This window comes from Oncorhynchus kisutch, linkage group LG20, assembly GCF_002021735.2.
Source record: "Oncorhynchus kisutch isolate 150728-3 linkage group LG20, Okis_V2, whole genome shotgun sequence".
Classification (NCBI taxonomy): domain Eukaryota; kingdom Metazoa; phylum Chordata; class Actinopteri; order Salmoniformes; family Salmonidae; genus Oncorhynchus; species Oncorhynchus kisutch.
The window spans coordinates 2,857,871-2,881,480 of record NC_034193.2 but is presented as its reverse complement, the minus strand read 5'-3'; the positions used below and the strand labels follow the sequence as shown (position 1 = coordinate 2,881,480).

The 23,610-nt window shown below is 42.6% G+C and overlaps 1 protein-coding gene across 1 annotated transcript; it reads right to left on the bottom strand.

Moving 5' to 3' along the window:
- Positions 1–668: 668 nt before the first annotated feature.
- srd5a2b (steroid-5-alpha-reductase, alpha polypeptide 2b) lies at positions 669–22,642 on the bottom strand. The gene is made up of 4 exons (XM_031798837.1): positions 21,483–22,642; positions 20,393–20,494; positions 12,373–12,523; positions 669–961 (listed from the first exon to the last, which is right to left on the bottom strand). The coding sequence occupies exons 1-4, from the start codon at positions 21,622–21,624 to the stop codon at positions 895–897; spliced, it is 462 nt and encodes a 153-aa protein (XP_031654697.1). The 5' UTR covers positions 21,625–22,642; the 3' UTR covers positions 669–894.
- Between the last annotated feature and the right edge of the window lie 968 nt (positions 22,643–23,610).

Sequence of the window (23,610 nt, the reverse complement as noted above, 5' to 3'; positions counted from 1 at the left end):
CTACTGTCTATATGCAGGTCATCTAGGTTATGAACTCTACTGTCTATATGCAGGTCATCTAGGTAGATCTCTACTGTCTATATGTAGATATCTAGCTAGATCTCTACTGTCTATATGTAGATATCTAGCTAGATCTATACTGTCTATATGTAGATATCTAGCTAGATCTATACTGTCTATATGTAGATATCTAGCTAGATCTATACTGTATATGTAGATATCTAGCTAGATCTATACTGTCTATATGTAGATATCTAGCTAGATCTATACTGTCTATATGTAGATATCTAGCTAGATCTATACTGTCTATATGTAGATATCTAGCTAGATCTATACTGTCTATATGTAGATCTCTACTGTCTATATGTAGATATCTAGCTAGATATATACTGTCTATATGTAGATCTCTACTGTCTATATGCAGGACATCAAGCTAGATAAATACTGTCTATATGTAGACATCTAGCTAGATATATACTGTCTATATGTAGATATCTAGGTAGATCTCTACTGTCTATATGTAGATATCTAGGTAGATCTCTACTGTCTATATGTAGATATCTAGGTAGATCTCTACTGTCTATATGTAGATCTCTACTGTCTATATGTAGATATCTAGGTAGATCTCTACTGTCTATATGTAGATATCTAGCTAGATCTCTACTGTCTATATGTAGATATCTAGGTAGATCTCTACTGTCTATATGCAGGTCATCTGATCATATCTGGACTTTGTCCCAAATGGCACACTATTCCCAACATAAAGTAATGCACTACGTTTGAACAGAGGACCATATAGGGAATAGGATGCTGTTTGGAATGCAAGCCCGATCTAAAGAGCTTGTTTGGGGTCTCCCAGTCCTATGGTTGGAATGCAGGAGCTTCATCTGTTCTTTAGAAGATGAATGGAATCAGAGCTCTCCGTGACCTGGGGTAGTCATGGAATGTCTCACGGTAGTACCTGTGACAGAGGGAGAGGACAAGGATCATGAATAAATGTACACTCCCAGATTTTGTCAAATGTCTACCATAGGTTTAGCCTGGTCCTCCATTCTGACCTCTGACCTCTTGTTTCACATCATTGTGTAGCGAAACCAAATGTAAGCTTGCGAGACCAGGACATACATACAGAAAAGTATGCCCTGTGGGGGCGTACAAGGCCCCCATAGGTTGGTCAAGCATCAACAACTAGGTAGATCTATACTGTCTATATGTAGATATCTAGGTTATGTCATCTAAATCAAATCAAAGTTAATTTGTCACGAATACAACAGGTGTAGTAGACCTGACAGTGACATGCTGAATACAACAGGTGTAGTAGACCTTACAGTGAAATGCTGAATACAACAGGTGTAGTAGACCTCACAGTGAAATGCTGAATACAACAGGTGTAGTAGACCTTACAGTGAAATGCTGACTACAACAGGTGTAGTAGACCTGACAGTGACATGCTGAATACAACAGGTGTAGTAGACCTTACAGTGAAATGCTGAATACAACAGGTGTAGTAGACCTGACAGTGACATGCTGAATACAACAGGTGTAGTAGACCTTACAGTGAAATGCTGAATACAACAGGTGTAGTAGACCTTACAGTGAAATGCTGAATACAACAGGTGTAGTAGACCTTACAGTGACATGCTGAATACAACAGGTGTAGTAGACCTTACAGTGAAATGCTGAATATAACAGGTGTAGTAGACCTTACAGTGAAATGATGAATACAACAGGTGTAGTAGACCTTACAGTGAAATGCTGAATACAACAGGTGTAGTAGACCTGACAGTGACATGCTGAATACAACAGGTGTAGTAGACCTTACAGTGAAATGCTGAATACAACAGGTGTAGTAGACCTCACAGTGAAATGCTGAATACAACAGGTGTAGTAGACCTTACAGTGAAATGCTGAATACAACAGGTGTAGTAGACCTTACAGTGAAATGCTGAATACAACAGGTGTAGTAGACCTGACAGTGACATGCTGAATACAACAGGTGTAGTAGACCTTACAGTGAAATGCTGAATACAACAGGTGTAGTAGACCTTACAGTGAAATGCTGAATACAACAGGTGTAGTAGACCTTACAGTGACATGCTGAATACAACAGGTGTTGTAGACCTTACAGTGAAATGCTGAATATAACAGGTGTAGTAGACCTTACAGTGAAATGATGAATACAACAGGTGTAGTAGACCTTACAGTGAAATGCTGAATACAACAGGTGTAGTAGACCTTACAGTGACATGCTGAATACAACAGGTGTAGTAGACCTTACAGTGAAATGCTGACTACAACAGGTGTAGTAGACCTTACCGTGACATGCTGAATACAACAGGTGTAGTAGACCTTACAGTGAAATGCTGAATACAACAGGTGTAGTAGACCTTACAGTGAAATGCTGAATACAACAGGTGTAGTAGACCTCACAGTGAAATGCTGAATACAACAGGTGTAGTAGACCTCACAGTGAAATGCTGAATACAACAGGTGTAGTAGACCTCACAGTGAAATGCTGAATACAACAGGTGTAGTAGACCTGACAGTGACATGCTGAATACAACAGGTGTAGTAGACCTTACAGTGAAATGCTGAATACAACAGGTGTAGTAGACCTTACAGTGAAATGCTGAATACAACAGGTGTAGTAGACCTTACAGTGACATGCTGAATACAACAGGTGTAGTAGACCTTACAGTGAAATGCTGAATATAACAGGTGTAGTAGACCTTACAGTGAAATGATGAATACAACAGGTGTAGTAGACCTTACAGTGAAATGCTGAATACAACAGGTGTAGTAGACCTTACAGTGACATGCTGAATACAACAGGTGTAGTAGACCTTACAGTGAAATGCTGACTACAACAGGTGTAGTAGACCTTACCGTGACATGCTGAATACAACAGGTGTAGTAGACCTTACAGTGAAATGCTGAATACAACAGGTGTAGTAGACCTTACAGTGAAATGCTGAATACAACAGGTGTAGTAGACCTCACAGTGAAATGCTGAATACAACAGGTGTAGTAGACCTCACAGTGAAATGCTGAATACAACAGGTGTAGTAGACCTTACAGTGAAATGCTGAATACAACAGGTGTAGTAGACCTTACAGTGAAATGCTGAATACAACAGGTGTAGTAGACCTTACAGTGAAATGCTGAATACAACAGGTGTAGTAGACCTTACAGTGAAATGCTGAATACAACAGGTGTAGTAGACCTTACAGTGAAATGCTGAATACAACAGGTGTTGTAGACCTTACAGTGAAATGCTGAATACAACAGGTGTTGTAGACCTTACAGTGAAATGCTGAATACAACAGGTGTAGTAGACCTTACAGTGAAATGCTGACTACAACAGGTGTTGTAGACCTTACAGTGAAATGCTGAATACAACAGGTGTAGTAGACCTCACAGTGAAATGCTGAATACAACAGGTGTTGTAGACCTTACAGTGAAATGCTGACTACAACAGGTGTTGTAGACCTTACAGTGAAATGCTGAATACAACAGGTGTAGTAGACCTTACAGTGAAATGCTGAATACAACAGGTGTAGTAGACCTTACAGTGAAATGCTGAATACAACAGGTGTAGTAGACCTTACAGTGAAATGCTGAATACAACAGGTGTAGTAGACCTTACAGTGAAATGCTGAATACAACAGGTGTAGTAGACCTTACAGTGAAATGCTGAATACAACAGGTGTAGTAGACCTTACAGTGAAATGCTGAATACAGCAGGTGTAGTAGACCTTACAGTGAAATGCTGAATACAACAGGTGTAGTAGACCTTACAGTGAAATGCTGAATACAACAGGTGTAGTAGACCTTACAGTGAAATGCTGAATACAACAGGTGTAGTAGACCTCACAGTGAAATGCTGAATACAACAGGTGTAGTAGACCTCACAGTGAAATGCTGAATACAACAGGTGTAGTAGACCTTACAGTGAAATGCTGAATACAACAGGTGTAGTAGACCTCACAGTGAAATGCTGAATACAACAGGTGTAGTAGACCTCACAGTGAAATGCTGAATACAACAGGTGTAGTAGACCTCACAGTGAAATGCTGAATACAACAGGTGTAGTAGACCTCACAGTGAAATGCTGAATACAACAGGTGTAGTAGACCTCACAGTGAAATGCTGAATACAACAGGTGTAGTAGACCTCACAGTGAAATGCTGAATACAACAGGTGTAGTAGACCTCACAGTGAAATGCTGAATACAACAGGTGTAGTAGACCTTACAGTGACATGCTGAATACAACAGGTGTAGTAGACCTTACAGTGAAATGCTGAATACAACAGGTGTAGTAGACATTACAGTGAAATGCTGAATACAACAGGTGTAGGTAGACCTTACAGTGACATGCTGAATACAACAGGTGTAGTAGACCTTACAGTGAAATGCTGAATACAACAGGTGTAGTAGACCTCACAGTGAAATGCTGAATACAACAGGTGTAGTAGACCTCACAGTGAAATGCTGAATACAACAGGTGTAGTAGACCTCACAGTGAAATGCTGAATACAACAGGTGTAGTAGACCTTATAGTGAAATGCTGAATACAACAGGTGTAGTAGACCTCACAGTGAAATGCTGAATACAACAGGTGTAGTAGACCTCACAGTGAAATGCTGAATACAACAGGTGTAGTAGACCTTACAGTGAAATGCTGAATACAACAGGTGTAGTAGACCTTACAGTGAAATGCTGAATACAACAGGTGTAGTAGACCTCCCAGTGAAATGCTGAATACAACAGGTGTAGTAGACCTCCCAGTGAAATGCTGAATACAACAGGTGTAGTAGACCTTACAGTGAAATGCTGAATACAACAGGTGTAGTAGACCTTACAGTGAAATGCTGAATACAACAGGTGTAGTAGACCTTACAGTGAAATGCTGAATACAACAGGTGTAGTAGACCTCCCAGTGAAATGCTGAATACAACAGGTGTAGTAGACCTCACAGTGAAATGCTGAATACAACAGGTGTAGTAGACCTTACAGTGAAATGCTGAATACAACAGGTGTAGTAGACCTTACAGTGAAATGCTGAATACAACAGGTGTAGTAGACCTTACAGTGAAATGCTGAATACAACAGGTGTAGTAGACCTCACAGTGAAATGCTGAATACAACAGGTGTAGTAGACCTCACAGTGAAATGCTGAATACAACAGGTGTAGTAGACCTTACAGTGAAATGCTGAATACAACAGGTGTAGTAGACCTCACAGTGAAATGCTGAATACAACAGGTGTAGTAGACCTCACAGTGAAATGCTGAATACAACAGGTGTAGTAGACCTTACAGTGAAATGCTGAATACAACAGGTGTAGTAGACCTTACAGTGAAATGCTGAATACAACAGGTGTAGTAGACCTTACAGTGAAATGCTTACTTATAAGCCCTTAACCAACAATGCAGTGAAGAAAATACCCCCCCCCCCCAAAAAAAAAAAAATATGTAAAAGTAAGAGATAAGAAAAACAAATAATTAAAGAGCAGCAGTAAATAACAATAGAGGGGCTGAGTACAGAGTCAATGTGGAGGCTATATACAGGGGGTACCAGTACAGAGTCAATGTGGAGGTTATATACAGGGTATTACGGTACAGAGTCAATGTGGAGGCTATATACAGGGTATTACGGTACAGAGTCAATGTGGAGGCTATATACAGGAGGTACTGGTACAGAGTCAATGTGGAGGCTATATACAGGGGGTACCAGTACAGAGTCAATGTGGAGGCTATATACAGGGGGTACTGGTACAGAGTCAATGTGGAGGCTATATACAGGGTATTACGGTACAGAGTCAATGTGGAGGTTATATACAGGGTATTACGGTACAGAGTCAGTGTGGAGGCTATATACAGGGTATTACGGTACAGAGTCAATGTGGAGGTTATATACAGGGTATTACGGTACAGAGTCAATGTGGAGGCTATATACAGGGTATTACGGTACAGAGTCAATGTGGAGGTTATATACAGGGTATTACGGTACAGAGTCAATGTGGAGGTTATATACAGGGTATTACGGTACAGAGTCAGTGTGGAGGCTATATACAGGGGGTTACGGTACAGAGTCAATGTGGAGGCTATATACAGAGTGTTACGGTACAGAGTCAATGTGGAGGCTATATACAGGGGGTACCGGTACAGAATCAATGTGGAGGCTATATACAGGGGGTTACGGTACAGAGTCAATGTGGAGGCTATATACAGGGGGTACTGGTACAGAGTCAATGTGGAGGCTATATACAGGGAGTACCGGTACAGAATCAATGTGGAGGCTATATACAGGGGGTACTGGTACAGAGTCAATGTGGAGGCTATATACAGGGGGTATCGGTACAGAGTAAATGTGGAGGCTATATACAGGGGGTACCGGTACAGAGTCAATGTGGAGGCTATATACAGGGGGTACCGGTACAGAGTCAATGTGGAGGCTATATACAGGGGGCACCGGTACAGAGTCATTGTGGAGGCTATATACAGGGGGCGTCGGTACAGAGTCAATGTGGAGGCTATATACAGGGTGTTACGGTACAGAGTCAATGTGGAGGCTATATACAGGGGGCGCCGGTACAGAGTCAATGTGGAGGCTATATACAGGGTGTTACGGTACAGAGTCAATGTGGAGGCTATATACAGGGGGTACCGGTACAGAGTCAATGTGGAGGTTATATACAAGGGGGTACCAGTACAGAGTCAATGTGGAGGTTATATACAAGGGGGTACCAGTACAGAGTCAATGTGGAGGTTATATACAAGGGGGTACCAGTACAGAGTCAATGTGGAGGTTATATACAGTGGGTACCCGTACAGAGTCAATGTGGAGGTTATATACAGGGGGGGTACCAGTACAGAGTCAATGTGGAGGCTATATACAGGGGGTACCGGTACAGAGTCAATGTGGAGGCTATATACAGGGTGTTACGGTACAGAGTCAATGTGGAGGCTATATACAGGGGGTACTGGTACAGAGTCAATGTGGAGGCTATATACAGGGTATTACGGTACAGAGTCAATGTGGAGGTTATATACAGGGTATTACGGTACAGAGTCAGTGTGGAGGCTATATACAGGGTATTACGGTACAGAGTCAATGTGGAGGTTATATACAGGGTATTACGGTACAGAGTCAATGTGGAGGCTATATACAGGGTATTACGGTACAGAGTCAATGTGGAGGTTATATACAGGGTATTACGGTACAGAGTCAATGTGGAGGCTATATACAGGGTATTACGGTACAGAGTCAGTGTGGAGGCTATATACAGGGTATTACGGTACAGAGTCAATGTGGAGGTTATATACAGGGTATTACGGTACAGAGTCAATGTGGAGGCTATATACAGGGTATTACGGTACAGAGTCAATGTGGAGGCTATATACAGGGTGTTACGGTACAGAGTCAATGTGGAGGCTATATACAGGGTATTACGGTACAGAGTCAGTGTGGAGGCTATATACAGGGTGTTACGGTACAGAGTCAATGTGGAGGCTATATACAGGGTATTACGGTACAGAGTCAATGTGGAGGCTATATACAGGGTATTACGGTACAGAGTCAATTTGGAGGTTATATACAGGGTATTACGGTACAGAGTCAGTGTGGAGGCTATATACAGGGGGTTACGGTACAGAGTCAATGTGGAGGCTATATACAGAGTGTTACGGTACAGAGTCAATGTGGAGGCTATATACAGGGGGGTACCGGTACAGAATCAATGTGGAGGCTATATACAGGGGGTTACGGTACAGAGTCAATGTGGAGGCTATATACAGGGGGTACTGGTACAGAGTCAATGTGGAGGCTATATACAGGGAGTACCGGTACAGAATCAATGTGGAGGCTATATACAGGGGGGTACTGGTACAGAGTCAATGTGGAGGCTATATACAGGGGGTACCGGTACAGAGTAAATGTGGAGGCTATATACAGGGGGTACCGGTACAGAGTCAATGTGGAGGCTATATACAGGGGGTACCGGTACAGAGTCAATGTGGAGGCTATATACAGGGGGCACCGGTACAGAGTCATTGTAGAGGCTATATACAGGGGGCGCCGGTACAGAGTCAATGTGGAGGCTATATACAGGGTGTTACGGTACAGAGTCAATGTGGAGGCTATATACAGGGGGCGCCGGTACAGAGTCAATGTGGAGGCTATATACAGGGTGTTACGGTACAGAGTCAATGTGGAGGCTATATACAGGGGGGTACCGGTACAGAGTCAATGTGGAGGTTATATACAAGGGGGTACCAGTACAGAGTCAATGTGGAGGTTATATACAAGGGGGTACCAGTACAGAGTCAATGTGGAGGTTATATACAAGGGGGTACCAGTACAGAGTCAATGTGGAGGTTATATACAGTGGGTACCCGTACAGAGTCAATGTGGAGGTTATATACAGGGGGGGGTACCAGTACAGAGTCAATGTGGAGGCTATATACAGGGGTTACCGGTACAGAGTCAATGTGGAGGCTATATACAGGGTGTTACGGTACAGAGTCAATGTGGAGGCTATATACAGGGTGTTACGGTACAGAGTCAATGTGGAGGCTATATACAAGGGGTACCGGTACAGAGTCAATGTGGAGGCTATATACAGGGGGTACCGGTACAGAGTCAATGTGGAGGCTATATACAGGGTGTTACGGTACAGAGTCAATGTGGAGGCTATATACAGGGGGTACTGGTACAGAGTCAATGTGGAGGCTATATACAGGGTATTACGGTACAGAGTCAATGTGGAGGTTATATACAGGGTATTACGGTACAGAGTCAGTGTGGAGGCTATATACAGGGTATTACGGTACAGAGTCAATGTGGAGGCTATATACAGGGTGTTACGGTACAGAGTCAATGTGGAGGCTATATACAGGGTATTACGGTACAGAGTCAGTGTGGAGGCTATATACAGGGTGTTACGGTACAGAGTCAATGTGGAGGCTATATACAGGGTATTACGGTACAGAGTCAATGTGGAGGCTATATACAGGGTATTACGGTACAGAGTCAATTTGGAGGTTATATACAGGGTATTACGGTACAGAGTCAGTGTGGAGGCTATATACAGGGGGTTACGGTACAGAGTCAATGTGGAGGCTATATACAGAGTGTTACGGTACAGAGTCAATGTGGAGGCTATATACAGGGGGTACCGGTACAGAATCAATGTGGAGGCTATATACAGGGGGTTACGGTACAGAGTCAATGTGGAGGCTATATACAGGGGGTACTGGTACAGAGTCAATGTGGAGGCTATATACAGGGAGTACCGGTACAGAATCAATGTGGAGGCTATATACAGGGGGTACTGGTACAGAGTCAATGTGGAGGCTATATACAGGGGGTACCGGTACAGAGTAAATGTGGAGGCTATATACAGGGGGTACCGGTACAGAGTCAATGTGGAGGCTATATACAGGGGGTACCGGTACAGAGTCAATGTGGAGGCTATATACAGGGGGCACCGGTACAGAGTCATTGTGGAGGCTATATACAGGGGGCGCCGGTACAGAGTCAATGTGGAGGCTATATACAGGGTGTTACGGTACAGAGTCAATGTGGAGGCTATATACAGGGGGCGCCGGTACAGAGTCAATGTGGAGGCTATATACAGGGTGTTACGGTACAGAGTCAATGTGGAGGCTATATACAGGGGGTACCGGTACAGAGTCAATGTGGAGGTTATATACAAGGGGGTACCAGTACAGAGTCAATGTGGAGGTTATATACAAGGGGGTACCAGTACAGAGTCAATGTGGAGGTTATATACAAGGGGGTACCAGTACAGAGTCAATGTGGAGGTTATATACAGTGGGTACCCGTACAGAGTCAATGTGGAGGTTATATACAGGGGGGGTACCAGTACAGAGTCAATGTGGAGGCTATATACAGGGGTTACCGGTACAGAGTCAATGTGGAGGCTATATACAGGGTGTTACGGTACAGAGTCAATGTGGAGGCTATATACAGGGTGTTACGGTACAGAGTCAATGTGGAGGCTATATACAAGGGGTACCGGTACAGAGTCAATGTGGAGGCTATATACAGGGGGGTACCGGTACAGAGTCAATGTGGAGGCTATATACAGGGGGTACCGGTACAGAGTCAATGTGGAGGCTATATACAGGGGGTACTGGTACAGAGTCAATGTGGAGGCTATATACAGGGGGTACTGGTGTCGAGGTAACTGAGGTAATATGTACAGTTCAAGTCGGAAGTTTACATACACTTAGGTTGGAGTCATTACAACTTGGTTTTCAACCACTCCACACATTTCTTGTTAACAAACTATAGTTTTGGCAAGTCGGTTAGGACATCTACTTTGTGTACAGACAGATTATTTCACTGTATCACAATATCAGTGGGTCATCTAGGTAGATGTCTACATGTAGATATCTAGGTAGATCTCTACTGTCTATATGTAGATATCTAGGTAGATCTCTACCGTCTATATGTAGATATCTAGGTAGATCTCTACTGTCTATATGTAGATATCTAGGTAGATCTCTACTGTCTATATGTAGATATCTAGGTAGATGTCAACTGTCTATATGTAGATATCTAGGTAGATGTCTACTGTCTATATGTAGATATCTAGGTAGATGTCTACTGTCTATATGTAGATATCTAGGTAGATGTCTACTGTCTATATGTAGATATCTAGGTAGATCTCTGTTGTCTATATGCAGGACATCAAGCTAGATAAATACTGTCTATATACAGCTAATTTGATCACATCTGGATTTCGTCCCAAATGGCAACCTATTCCTTACATAAAGTACTGCACTACGTTTTACCAGAGGACCACATATTGAATAGGGTGCCATTTGTAATGCTATAACCTGTATAGATTATGGGGCTGTAGCCTGTATAGATTATGGGGCTGTAGCCTGTATAGATTATGGTGCTGTAGCCTGTATAGATTATGGGGCTGTAGCCTGTATAGATTATGGGGCTGTAGCCTGTATAGATTATGGTGCTGTAGCCTGTATAGATTATGGGGCTGTAGCCTGTATAGATTATGGGGCTGTAGCCTGTATAGATTATGGGGCTGTAGCCTGTATAGATTATGGTGCTGTAGCCTGTATAGATTATGGGGCTGTAGCCTGTATAGATTATGGTGCTGTAGCCTGTATAGATTATGGGGCTGTAGCCTGTATAGATTATGGGGCTGTAGCCTGTATAGATTATGGGGCTGTAGCCTGTATAGATTATGGGGCTGTAGCCTGTATAGATTATGGTGCTGTAGCCTGTATAGATTATGGGGCTGTAGCCTGTATAGATTATGGGGCTGTAGCCTGTATAGATTATGGTGCTGTAGCCTGTATAGATTATGGTGCTGTAGCCTGTATAGATTATGGGGCTGTAGCCTGTATAGATTATGGGGCTGTAGCCTGTATAGATTATGGTGCTGTAGCCTGTATAGATTATGGGGCTGTAGCCTGTATAGATTATGGTGCTGTAGCCTGTATAGATTATGGGGCTGTAGCCTGTATAGATTATGGGGCTGTAGCCTGTATAGATTATGGGGCTGTAGCCTGTATAGATTATGGGGCTGTAGCCTGTATAGATTATGGGGCTGTAGCCTGTATAGATTATGGTGCTGTAGCCTGTATAGATTATGGGGCTGTAGCCTGTATAGATTATGGTGCTGTAGCCTGTATAGATTATGGGGCTGTAGCCTGTATAGATTATGGTGCTGTAGCCTGTATAGATTATGGTGCTGTAGCCTGTATAGATTATGGGGCTGTAGCCTGTATAGATTATGGTGCTGTAGCCTGTATAGATTATGGGGCTGTAGCCTGTATAGATTATGGGGATGTAGCCTGTATAGATTATGGGGCTGTAGCCTGTATAGATTATGGGGCTGTAGCCTGTATAGATTATGGTGCTGTAGCCTGTATAGATCATGGTGCTGTAGCCTGTATAGATTATGGTGCTGTAGCCTGTATAGATTATGGGGCTGTAGCCTGTATAGATTATGGGGCTGTAGCCTGTATAGATTATGGTGCTGTAGCCTGTATAGATTATGGGGCTGTAGCCTGTATAGATTATGGGGCTGTAGCCTGTATAGATTATGGTGTTGTAGCCTGTATAGATTATGGTGCTGTAGCCTGTATAGATTATGGTGCTGTAGCCTGTATAGATTACGTCTGCCTCGTGTACCTGTATAGATTATGGTGCTGTAGCCTGTATAGATTATGGTGCTGTAGCCTGTATAGATTATGGTGCTGTAGCCTCGTGTACCTGTATAGATTATGGTGCTGTAGCCTCGTGTACCTGTATAGATTATGGTGCTGTAGCCTCGTGTACCTGTATAGATTATGGTGCTGTAGCCTCGTGTACCTGTGATGGTGGACTGCCCGTCGTCCAATAAAGCACATACTGCAGAAGGCGAAGGAGAAGGTAGTCAGCGACCAGGTTGCCATGGCGTAGCCAAACCACTCCACAATTTCACCAAAGTAGTTGGCCCCCGACACGTATCGAAACAGACCCCCTGGGGGAGAGGACACACACTGAAATAGACCACCTGGGGGAGAGGACACATACTGAAACAGACCACCTGGGAGAGGACACATACTGAAACAGAACCCCTGGGGGAGAGGACACATACTGAAATAGACCACCTGTGTGTTGGGAGAGGACACATACTGAAACAGACCACCTGGGAGAGAGGACACATACTGAAACAGACCACCTGTGTGTTGGGAGAGGACACATACTGAAACAGACCACCTGGGGGAGAGGACACACACTGAAACAGACCACCTGTGTGTTGGGAGAGGACACATACTGAAACAGACCACCTGTGTGTTGGGAGAGGACACATACTGAAACAGACCACCTGGGGGAGAGGACACACACTGAAACAGACCACCTGTGTGTTGGGAGAGGACACATACTGAAACAGACCACCTGGGGGAGAGGACACATACTGAAACAGACCACCTGGGGGAGAGGACACATACTGAAACAGACCACCTGGGGGAGAGGACACATACTGAAACAGACCACCTGGGGGAGAGGACACATACTGAAACAGACCACCTGGGGGAGAGGACACATACTGAAACAGACCACCTGGGGGAGAGGACACATACTGAAACAGACCACCTGGGGGAGAGGACACATACTGAAACAGACCACCTGGGAGAGGACACATACTGAAACAGACCACCTGGGAGAGGACACATACTGAAACAGACCTGGAGGAGAGGACACATACTGAAACAGACCCCCTGGGGGAGAGGACACACACTGAAACAGACCCCCTGGGGGAGAGGACACACACTGAAACAGACCTCCTGGGGGAGAGGACACACACTGAAACAGACCTCCTGGGGGAGAGGACACACACTGAAACAGACCCCCTGGGGGAGAGGACACACACTGAAACAGACCTCCTGGGGGAGAGGACACATACTGAAACATACCCCTGTAGTTAGTTTTCAGACTGGATTTTCTTGTTTTATTTAGTTTCAGTTAGTTTTCAGACTTGATTTAATCGTTTTAGTGTTTGGTACAATAAGTAGCCTCATGCATGGGAGGGTTGGAGACAGCTGCAGTGCATTAGGATAGTATTCAGACCCCTAGACTTTTTCCACATTTTGTTACTCTACAGCTTTTTTCCTCTCATCAATCTACAAATAAAAAACAGATATCATATTGTATTCAGACCCTTTACTCAGTCTATTGTTGAAGCACCTTTGGCAGCGATTATAGCCTTGAGTCTTCTTGGGTATGACGCTACAAGTTTGAAACACCTGTATTTGGGGAGTTTCTCCCAATCTTCTCTGCAGATCCTCTCAAGCTCTGTCAGATTGGAGGGGGAGCGTCGCTGTACAGCTATTTTCAGGTCTCTCCAGAGATGTTCGATCGTGTTCAAGTCTGGGCTCTGGCTGGGTCAATCAAGAACATTCAGAGACTTGTCCCAAATCCACTCCTGCATTGTCTTGGCTGTGTGCTTAGGATCGTTGTCCTGTTGGAAGGTGAACATTCTCCCCAGTCAGGTCCTGAGCGCTCTGGAGCAGGTTTTCATCAAGGATCTCTCTGTACTTCGCTCCATTCATCTTTCCCTCGATCCTGACTAGTCTCCCAATCCCTGCCACTGAGAAACCTCCCCACAGCATGATGCTGCCACCACCATGCTTCACCGTAGGGATGGTGCCAGGTTTCCTCCAGACGTGACGCATGGCATTCAGGCCAAATGGTGCTATCTTGGTTTCATCCGAGTGGGAATCTTGATTCTCATGGTCTGAGAGTTCCTTAGGTGCCTTTTGTCAAACTCCAAGAGGGCTGTCATGTGCCTTTTAATGAGGAGTGGGTTCCATCTGGCAACTCTATCATAAAGGCCTGATTGGTGGAGTGCTGCAGAGATGGTTGTTCTTCTGGAAGGTTCTCCAATCTCCACAGAGGAACTCTGGAACTCTGTCAGAGTGGCCATCGGGTTCTTGGTCACCTCCCTGACCAAGGCCCTTCTCCTCCAATTGCTCAGTTTGGCCACGCGGCCAGCTCTAGGAAGAGTCTTGGTGGTTCCAAACTGCTTCCATTTAAGAATGATGGAGGCCACTGTGTTCTCGGGGACCTTCAATGCTGCAGAAATGTTTTTGTCCCTTCCCCAGATCTGTGCCTTGACACAATCCTGTCTCGGAGCTCTACGGAAAATTCCTTCGACCTCATGTTTGGTTTTTGCTCAGACATGCACTGTCAACTGTGGGATCTTATATAAACAGGTGTGTGCCTTTCCAAATCATGTCCAATGGTGGCCTGAATTGGTTCCCAATCAGAAACAGCTGTTTATCGTTGTCTCTGATTGGGGATCCTATTTTGGTTGCCATTTTTCCATTTTGGTTTTGTGGGTTATTGTCTATGTGTAGTTGCCTGTCAGCACTCGTGTTAGATAGTGGCACGTTCGTTTTGTTTCTTTGTTTCGTGGTTTTCCTTCATTAAAAGGAGAATGTATGCTTATCACGCTGCGCCTTGGTCCCATCAATATGATGAAACGTGACAGGTATTGTGTGTAGATTAATTAGGAAAAATATATCATTTCATCAGGCTGTAACGTAACAAAATGTGGAAAAGGTAAAGTGGTCTGATGCTTTCCCAATGCACAATATGTGTTGTAGACCTATAGCAGGGGTATTTCAGTACTATTTATTAATGTGCTGTAGACCTATAGCAGGGGTATTTCAGTACTATTTATTAATGTGTTGTAGACCTATAGCAGGGCTACTGTAGTACTATTTATTAATGTGTTGTAGACCTATAGCAGGGCTACTGTAGTACTATTTATTAATGTGTTGTAGACCTATAGCAGGGCTACTGCAGTACTATTTATTAATGTGTTGTAGACCTATAGCAGGGCTACTGTAGTACTATTTATTAATGTGTTGTAGACCTATAGCAGGGGTATTTAAGTACTATTTATTAATGTGTTGTAGACCTATAGCAGGGGTATTTCAGTACTATTCATTAATGTGTTGTAGACCTATAGCAGGGCTACTGTAGTACTATTTATTAATGTGTTGTAGACCTATAGCAGGGCTACTGTAGTACTATTTATTAATGTGTTGTAGACCTATAGCAGGGCTACTGTAGTACAATTTATTAATGTGTTGTAGACCTATAGCAGGGGTATTTCAGTACTATTTATTAATGTGTTGTAGACCTATAGCAGGGCTACTGTAGTACAATTTATTAATGTGTTGTAGACCTATAGCAGGGGTATTTCAGTACTATTTATTAATGTGTTGTAGACCTATAGCAGGGCTACTGCAGTACTATTTATTAATGTGTTGTAGACCTATAGCAGGGGTATTTCAGTACTATTTATTAATGTGCTGTAGACCTATAGCAGGGGTATTTCAGTACTATTTATTAATGTGTTGTAGACCTATAGCAGGGCTACTGTAGTACTATTTATTAATGTGTTGTAGACCTATAGCAGGGCTACTGCAGTACTATTTATTAATGTGTTGTAGACCTATAGCAGGGGTATTTCAGTGCTATTTATTAATGTGTTGTAGACCTATAGCAGGGGTATTTCAGTACTATTTATTAATGTGTTGTAGACCTATAGCAGGGCTACTGTAGTACAATTTATTAATGTGTTGTAGACCTATAGCAGGGGTATTTCAGTACTATTTATTAATGTGTTGTAGACCTATAGCAGGGCTACTGCAGTACTATTTATTAATGTGTTGTAGACCTATAGCAGGGGTATTTCAGTACTGTTTATTAATGTGCTGTAGACCTATAGCAGGGGTATTTCAGTGCTATTTATTAATGTGTTGTAGACCTATAGCAGGGCTACTGTAGTACTATTTATTAATGTGCTGTAGACCTATAGCAGGGCTACTGTAGTACTATTTATTAATGTGTTGTAGACCTATAGCAGGGCTACTGCAGTACTATTTATTAATGTGTTGTAGACCTATAGCAGGGCTACTGTAGTACTATTTATTAATGTGTTGTAGACCTATAGCAGGGCTACTGCAGTACTATTTATTAATGTGTTGTAGACCTATAGCAGGGGTATTTCAGTACTGTTTATTAATGTGCTGTAGACCTATAGCAGGGGTATTTCAGTACTATTTATTAATGTGTTGTAGACCTATAGCAGGGCTACTGTAGTACTATTTATTAATGTGTTGTAGACCTATAGCAGGGCTACTGTAGTACTATTTATTAATGCGTTGTAGACCTATAGCAGGGCTACTGCAGTACTATTTATTAATGTGTTGTAGACCTATACCAGGGGTATTTCAGTACTATTTATTAATGTGTTGTAGACCTATAGCAGGGCTACTGTAGTACTATTTATTAATGTGTTGTAGACCTATAGCAGGGCTACTGCAGTACTATTTATTAATGTGTTGTAGACCTATAGCAGGGGTATTTCAGTACTGTTTATTAATGTGCTGTAGACCTATAGCAGGGCTACTGTAGTACTATTTATTAATGTGTTGTAGACCTATAGCAGGGCTACTGTAGTACTATTTATTAATGTGTTGTAGACCTATAGCAGGGGTATTTCAGTACTATTTATTAATGTGCTGTAGACCTATAGCAGGGCTACTGCAGTACTATTTATTAATGTGTTGTAGACCTATAGCAGGGCTACTGTAGTACTATTTATTAATGTGTTGTAGACCTATAGCAGGGCTACTGCAGTACTATTTATTAATGTGTTGTAGACCTATAGCAGGGGTATTTCAGTACTGTTTATTAATGTGCTGTAGACCTATAGCAGGGGTATTTCAGTGCTATTTATTAATGTGTTGTAGACCTATAGCAGGGCTACTGCAGTACTATTTATTAATGTGTTGTAGACCTATAGCAGGACTACTGTAGTACTATTTATTAATAGTACTGAAATACCCCTGCTATAGGTCTACAACACATTTTTATTTTTTATTTTTTTACCTTTATTTAACTAGGCAAGGGACAGAACGACAGATTTGTACCTTGTCAGCTCAGGGGTTTGAACTTGCAACCTTCCGGTTACTAGTCCAACGCTCTAACCACTAGGCTACCCTATGATACCAGGAGTCAAATCCTGACAACAATTAAATAACGTCCGTCTCACCATCACGTTTTTCTGAAATTGTTTGTGGGTTCTGTTCAGATTGACTTTGAGGTTGATAGGGGTTTTCCCCTGTTATCTCGGTTCCACACATGCTGCCATCTTCTGACACCAAAATACATTTGCTTTTTGTCCAGCAATGTACTCAAAAATAATCCCAAATTGGGTTTTGCCTTTTGTGGTGTTTTTTAAAACTCCTATGGTCCGTGCTGATGTCTTCCCTGTTAGCTGGGGGATAGCTGGGGGATAGCTGGGGGATAGCTGGGGATGGCTGGGGGATAGCTAGGGATGGCTAGGGACGGCTAGGGATGGCTGGGGATGGCTAGGGACGGCTAGGGATGGCTGGGGATAGCTAGGGACGGCTAGGGATGGCTGGGGATGGCTGGGGATGGCTAGGGACGGCTGGGGACGGCTGGGGATGGCTGGGGACGGCTGAGGATAGCGATGCACCAGCCTGGTCTAATTGAAACTATCTACTAGCAGCATTTACCCGCAAGATTCAGAAGCTGGAAAACCTCATTATAAAAAAAAACATTTTTAACCATTTTACATTTTATCAGATTCTTGATATGATTATCTTGGCAAAGGAGAAATGCTCACTAACAGGGATGTAAACAAATTTGCGCACAATATTTGAGAGAGATACGCTTTTTGTGCGTATGGAACATTTCTGGGATCTTTTATTTCAGCTCATTACACACTGGGACATGTCGCTTTTAGATTTGTTTGGTATACACTGGATAACTTTAGTGGGAAGACATGACACTTTGTCATTATAGTGTAAACAAGTAGTAGTTTGGGTTTTTAGATATTACAATAGGGTTCAAAGTCACTAGAGGTACTAAAGCTAGTAGTCTGGACCCATACCCTTTTGTACTGTATAAGGCAATTATCAGAATCTAAATGTCCACACGGCCACATTCTAGATCATTGGCGTTTATAGTTCTTGAATTCTTTCTGAGAATTCTTTCTGAGTGAGAATAACCAGAGGAGTTGGCAAGACAGTACAAAAAGATCTAAATGTCCACACGGCCACATTCTAGATCATTGGACCATTGGCGTTTATAGTTCTTGAATTCTTTCTGAGTGAGAATAACCAGAGGAGTTGGCAAGACAGTACAAAAGATCCGACGCCAGGCTTAAGAAATTGTGTGTGCATCATCACACTTGATCTCAGTGCCGTGCGAAAGTATTCATCCCCCTCTGCGTTTTTCCTATTTTGTTGCATTACAAACTCTCATTTAAATGGATTTGGGGAGGGGGGGGATTTCATGTAATGGACATACACAAAATAGTCAAAATTGGTGAAGTGAAATTTCAAAAAATTACCCATTTAAAAAAATTATAGAAAATTAAAAACGGAAAAGTCGTGCACGCATATGTATTCACCCCCTTTGCTATGAAGCCCATAAATAAGATCTGATACAACCAATTACCTTCAGAAGTCACATAATTAGTTAAATAAAGTCCGCCTGTATGCAATCTAAGTGTCACATGATCTGTCACATGTTCTCAGTATATATATATACTTGTTCTGAAAGGCCTGCAGACTCTGAAAGAGTCTGCAACACCACTAAGCAAGGGGCACCACCAAGCAAGTGGCACTATGAAGACCAAAGAGCTCTCCAAACAGGTCAGGGACAAAGCTGTGGAGAAGTACAGATCAGGGTTGAGTTACAAAAAAATATCAGAAACTTTGAACATCCCACTGAGCACCAATAAATCCATTATTAATAAAAATGGAAAGAATATGGCACCACAAGAAACCTGCCAAGAGAGGACCGCCCACCAAAACCTACGGCCCAGGCAAGGAGGGCATTAATCAGAGAGGCAACAAGGAGACCAAAGATAAGCCTGAAGTAGCTGCAAAGCTCCACAGCGGAGATTGGAGTACCTGTCCATAGGACCACTTTAAGCCGTACACTCCACAGAGCATTGACATTGCTTAAAGAAATAAATTAGCAAACATGTTTGGGTATTCACCAAAAGGCATGTGGGAGACTCCCCAAACATATGGAAGAAGGTACTCTGGTCAGATGAGACTAAAATGTAGCTTTTTGGCCATCAAGGAAAACACTATGTCTGGCACAAACCCAACACCTCTCATCACCCCGAGAACCCTATCCCCACAGAGAAGCATGGTGGTGGCATCATGCTGTGGGGATGTTTTTCATCGGCAGGGACTGGGAAACTGGTCAGAATTGAAGGAATGATGGATGGTGATGGACCTGTTTCAGTCTTCCAGAGATTTGATACTGGGACGGAGGTTCACCTTCCAGCAAGACAATGACCCTAAGCATACTGCTGAAGCAACCCCTGTGTGGTTTAAGGGGAAACATTTAAATGTCTTGGAATGGCCTAGTCAAAGCCCAGACCTCAACCCAATTGAGAAACTTTGGTATGACTTATAGATTTCTGTACACCAGCAGAACCCATCCAACTTGAATGAGCTGGATCAGTTTTGCCTTGAAGAATGGGCAAAAATCAAGTGGCTAGATGTGCCAAGCATATAGAGACATACCCCAAGAGACTTGCAGCTGTAATTGCAGCAAAGGGGGCTCTACAAAGTATTGACCTTGGGGGGTGAATAGTTATGGGCACTCAACTTGTCAGTTTTTTTGTTTTATTTCTTGTTTGCATCTTCAAAGTGGTGTCATGTTGTCTAAATCAAACGATACAAACCCCCCCCCCCCCAAAAAAAAAATATATTTTAATTCCAAGTTGTAAGGCAACAAAACAGGAAAAATGTCAAGGGTGGGTGAATACTTTCGCAAGCCTTACCTTTAGGGATCTTGTAGACGACTTCTCCTGGCTGTCTCAGGTTCCGTAGAAGATAGTCACTGTGGACGTTGATAGCCATTCCCAGGAGAAACAGCGTTGAACCTGGGGAAAAAAACACTTGGTTTTTTAATCATTCCCAGGAGGAACAGGGTTGAACCTGGTAAAATAAACACTTGGTTTTTGAATCATTCCCAGGAGAAACAGGGTTGAACCTGGTAAAATAAACACTTGGTTTTTGAATCATTCCCACGAGAAACAGGGTTGAACCTGGTAAAATAAACACTTGGTTTTTGAATCATTCCCAGGAGAAACAGGGTTGAACCTGGTAAAATAAACACTTGGTTTTTGAATAATTCCCACGAGAAACAGGGTTGAACCTGGTAAAATAAACACTTGGTTTTTTAATCATTCCCAGGTGAAACAGGGTTGAACTTTGTTTTTGAATCAATTTGAATCAAATGGTAGAAAGATGCAGTGAGGAATTTGTCAAATATCTGCAAGTTTGGACCAAGTCCATAAATTTAAGGGATGGGCTCACCAAAATGACCCAATGGTTTCCTTACCCTGTCAGCGGTCTATGGCCAAGGTATGGCTGCATATCCAGGCTTTGGTTTAGTTTGCCTGGCGCTGTTTCCCCATGCTAATGTTTTACCATTCGTGACACAAATCCCATTCATGCCATGGGACCGATATTAGCATTTTTCATGCATCATATTCAAATCATCTATAAGTGACTTTGTTAAACTTTTCAATCAATTTGAGATACTTTTGGATGATATGGACATGATGCCTCCCCCCCTAAAAAGTAATATCGGTCCCATGACTTGAATGGGATTTGTGTCACGAATGGTAAAACATTAGCATGTGGGAACAGCGCCAGGCAAACTAAACCAAAGCATGTAATTTGGGTGAACTATCTATTTAAGTTCTAATCACTTTTTAAGGAGAATCATTGTAGTGTGAAAACATTGTTCGCTATAACAGTAACAACTACAAAAAACAAGACTTTTAAGTGTTGATAAAAAATTTAAAAACATCTTGATCGATTAGTAAACTCAGGTTTATCTCTTGCTCTAATAAATGTTTGTACCAATGAGGAAGCGTGTGTCAGAGGTCCATGTGGGGTGGTAGTGGGCACAATGGACCAGGTAGTGACTCTGTGTGAACCCGTTCAGACTGCAGAACACCCCCGCCTCTATCATCACACGGAGGGGGAACGGTCGTCCCCGCATCAGCACAGAGTACACAAATGTCCTGGCAGCATGGGAGGGAAGAAGAAGGAGGGAAAAGAGTTACATGACAGGGTAGAAAGTACACTGAATGACAGGGTAGAAAGTACACTGAATGACAGGGTAGAAAGTACACTGAATGACAGGGTAGAAAGTACACTGAATGACAGGGTAGAAAGTACACTGAATGACAGGGTAGAAAGTACACTGAATGACAGGGTAGAAGTACACTGAATGACAGGGTAGAAAGTACACTGAATGACAGGGTAGAAAGTACACTGAATGACAGGGTAGAAAGTACACTGAATGACAGGGTAGACAGTACACTGAATGACAGGGTAGACAGTACACTGAATGACAGGGTAGACAGTACACTGAATGACAGGGTAGACTACATGGAATGACAGGGTAGAAAGTACACTGAATGACAGGGTAGAAAGTACACTGAATGACAGGGTAGAAAGTACACTGAATGATAGGGTAGAAAGTACACTGAATGACAGGGTAGACTACATGGAATGACAGGGTAGAAAGTACACTGAATGACAGGGTAGACTCTACATGGAATGACAGGGTAGACTCTACATGGAATGACAGGGTAGAAAGTACACTGAATGACAGGGTAGAAAGTACACTGAATGACAGGGTAGAAAGTACACTGAATGACAGGGTAGAAAGTACACTGAATGACAGGGTAGAAAGTACACTGAATGACAGGGTAGACAGTACACTGAATGACAGGGTAGACAGTACACTGAATGACAGGGTAGACAGTACACTGAATGACAGGGTAGACTACATGGAATGACAGGGTAGAAAGTACACTGAATGACAGGGTAGAAAGTATACTGAATGACAGGGTAGAAAGTACACTGAATGACAGGGTAGACTACATGGAATGACAGGGTAGACTCTACATGGAATGACAGGGTAGAAAGTACACTGAATGACAGGGTAGAAAGTACACTGAATGACAGGGTAGAAACTACACTGTGTGTACAAACCATTAGGAAAACCATTAGGAACACATGCTCTTTCCATATCATAGACTGACCAGGTAAATCTAGGTGAATGCTATGATCCCTTATTCATGTCACCTGTTAAATCCACTTCAATCAGATGTAGATGAAGGGGATGAGACGTGTTAAATAAGGATTTTTATGTCTTGAGACGACTGAGACATGGATTGTGTATTTGTGTCATTCCGTGGGTAAATGGGGAAGACAATAGTGCCTTTGAACGTTAGTAGGTGCTAGGCGTAACGGTTAGAGTGTGTCAAGAACTGCAACTCTGATGTTTTTTAGCCTGTGTGTATCAAGAATGGGACACCACCCAAAGGACATTCAGCTAACTTGACACAACTGTGGGAAGCATTGGACTCAACATGGGCCAGCATCCCTGTGGTGTCCATACCCTGACAAATTTAGTCTGTTTTGAGGGCAAACGGGGGTGTAACTCAATATCAAGGAAGGTGTTCCTAATGTTTTGGACACTCAGTGTACAGTGCATGGTTAGGAGTACACAAATGTCCTGTCCATGATAGAGGAACAGAAGAGAATACCTACGTAAGGGCTACGTGAAGCATTCATAACCCATACATAATGCATTCATAAGCAGTACATAATGCATTCATAAGCAGTACATAATGCATTCATAAGCAGTACATAATGCATTCATAACCCAGTACATAATGCATTCATAACCCAGTACATAATGCATTCATAAGCAGTACATAATGCATTCATAAGCAGTACATAATGCATTCATAAGCAGTACATAATGCATTCATAACCCATACATAATGCATTCATAAGCAGTACATAATGCATTCATAACCCAGTACATAATGCATTCATAAGCAGTACATAATGCATTCATAAGCAGTACATAATGCATTCATAAGCAGTACATAATGCATTCATAAGCAGTACATAATGCATTCATAAGCAGTACATAATGCATTCATAACCCATACATAATGCATTCATA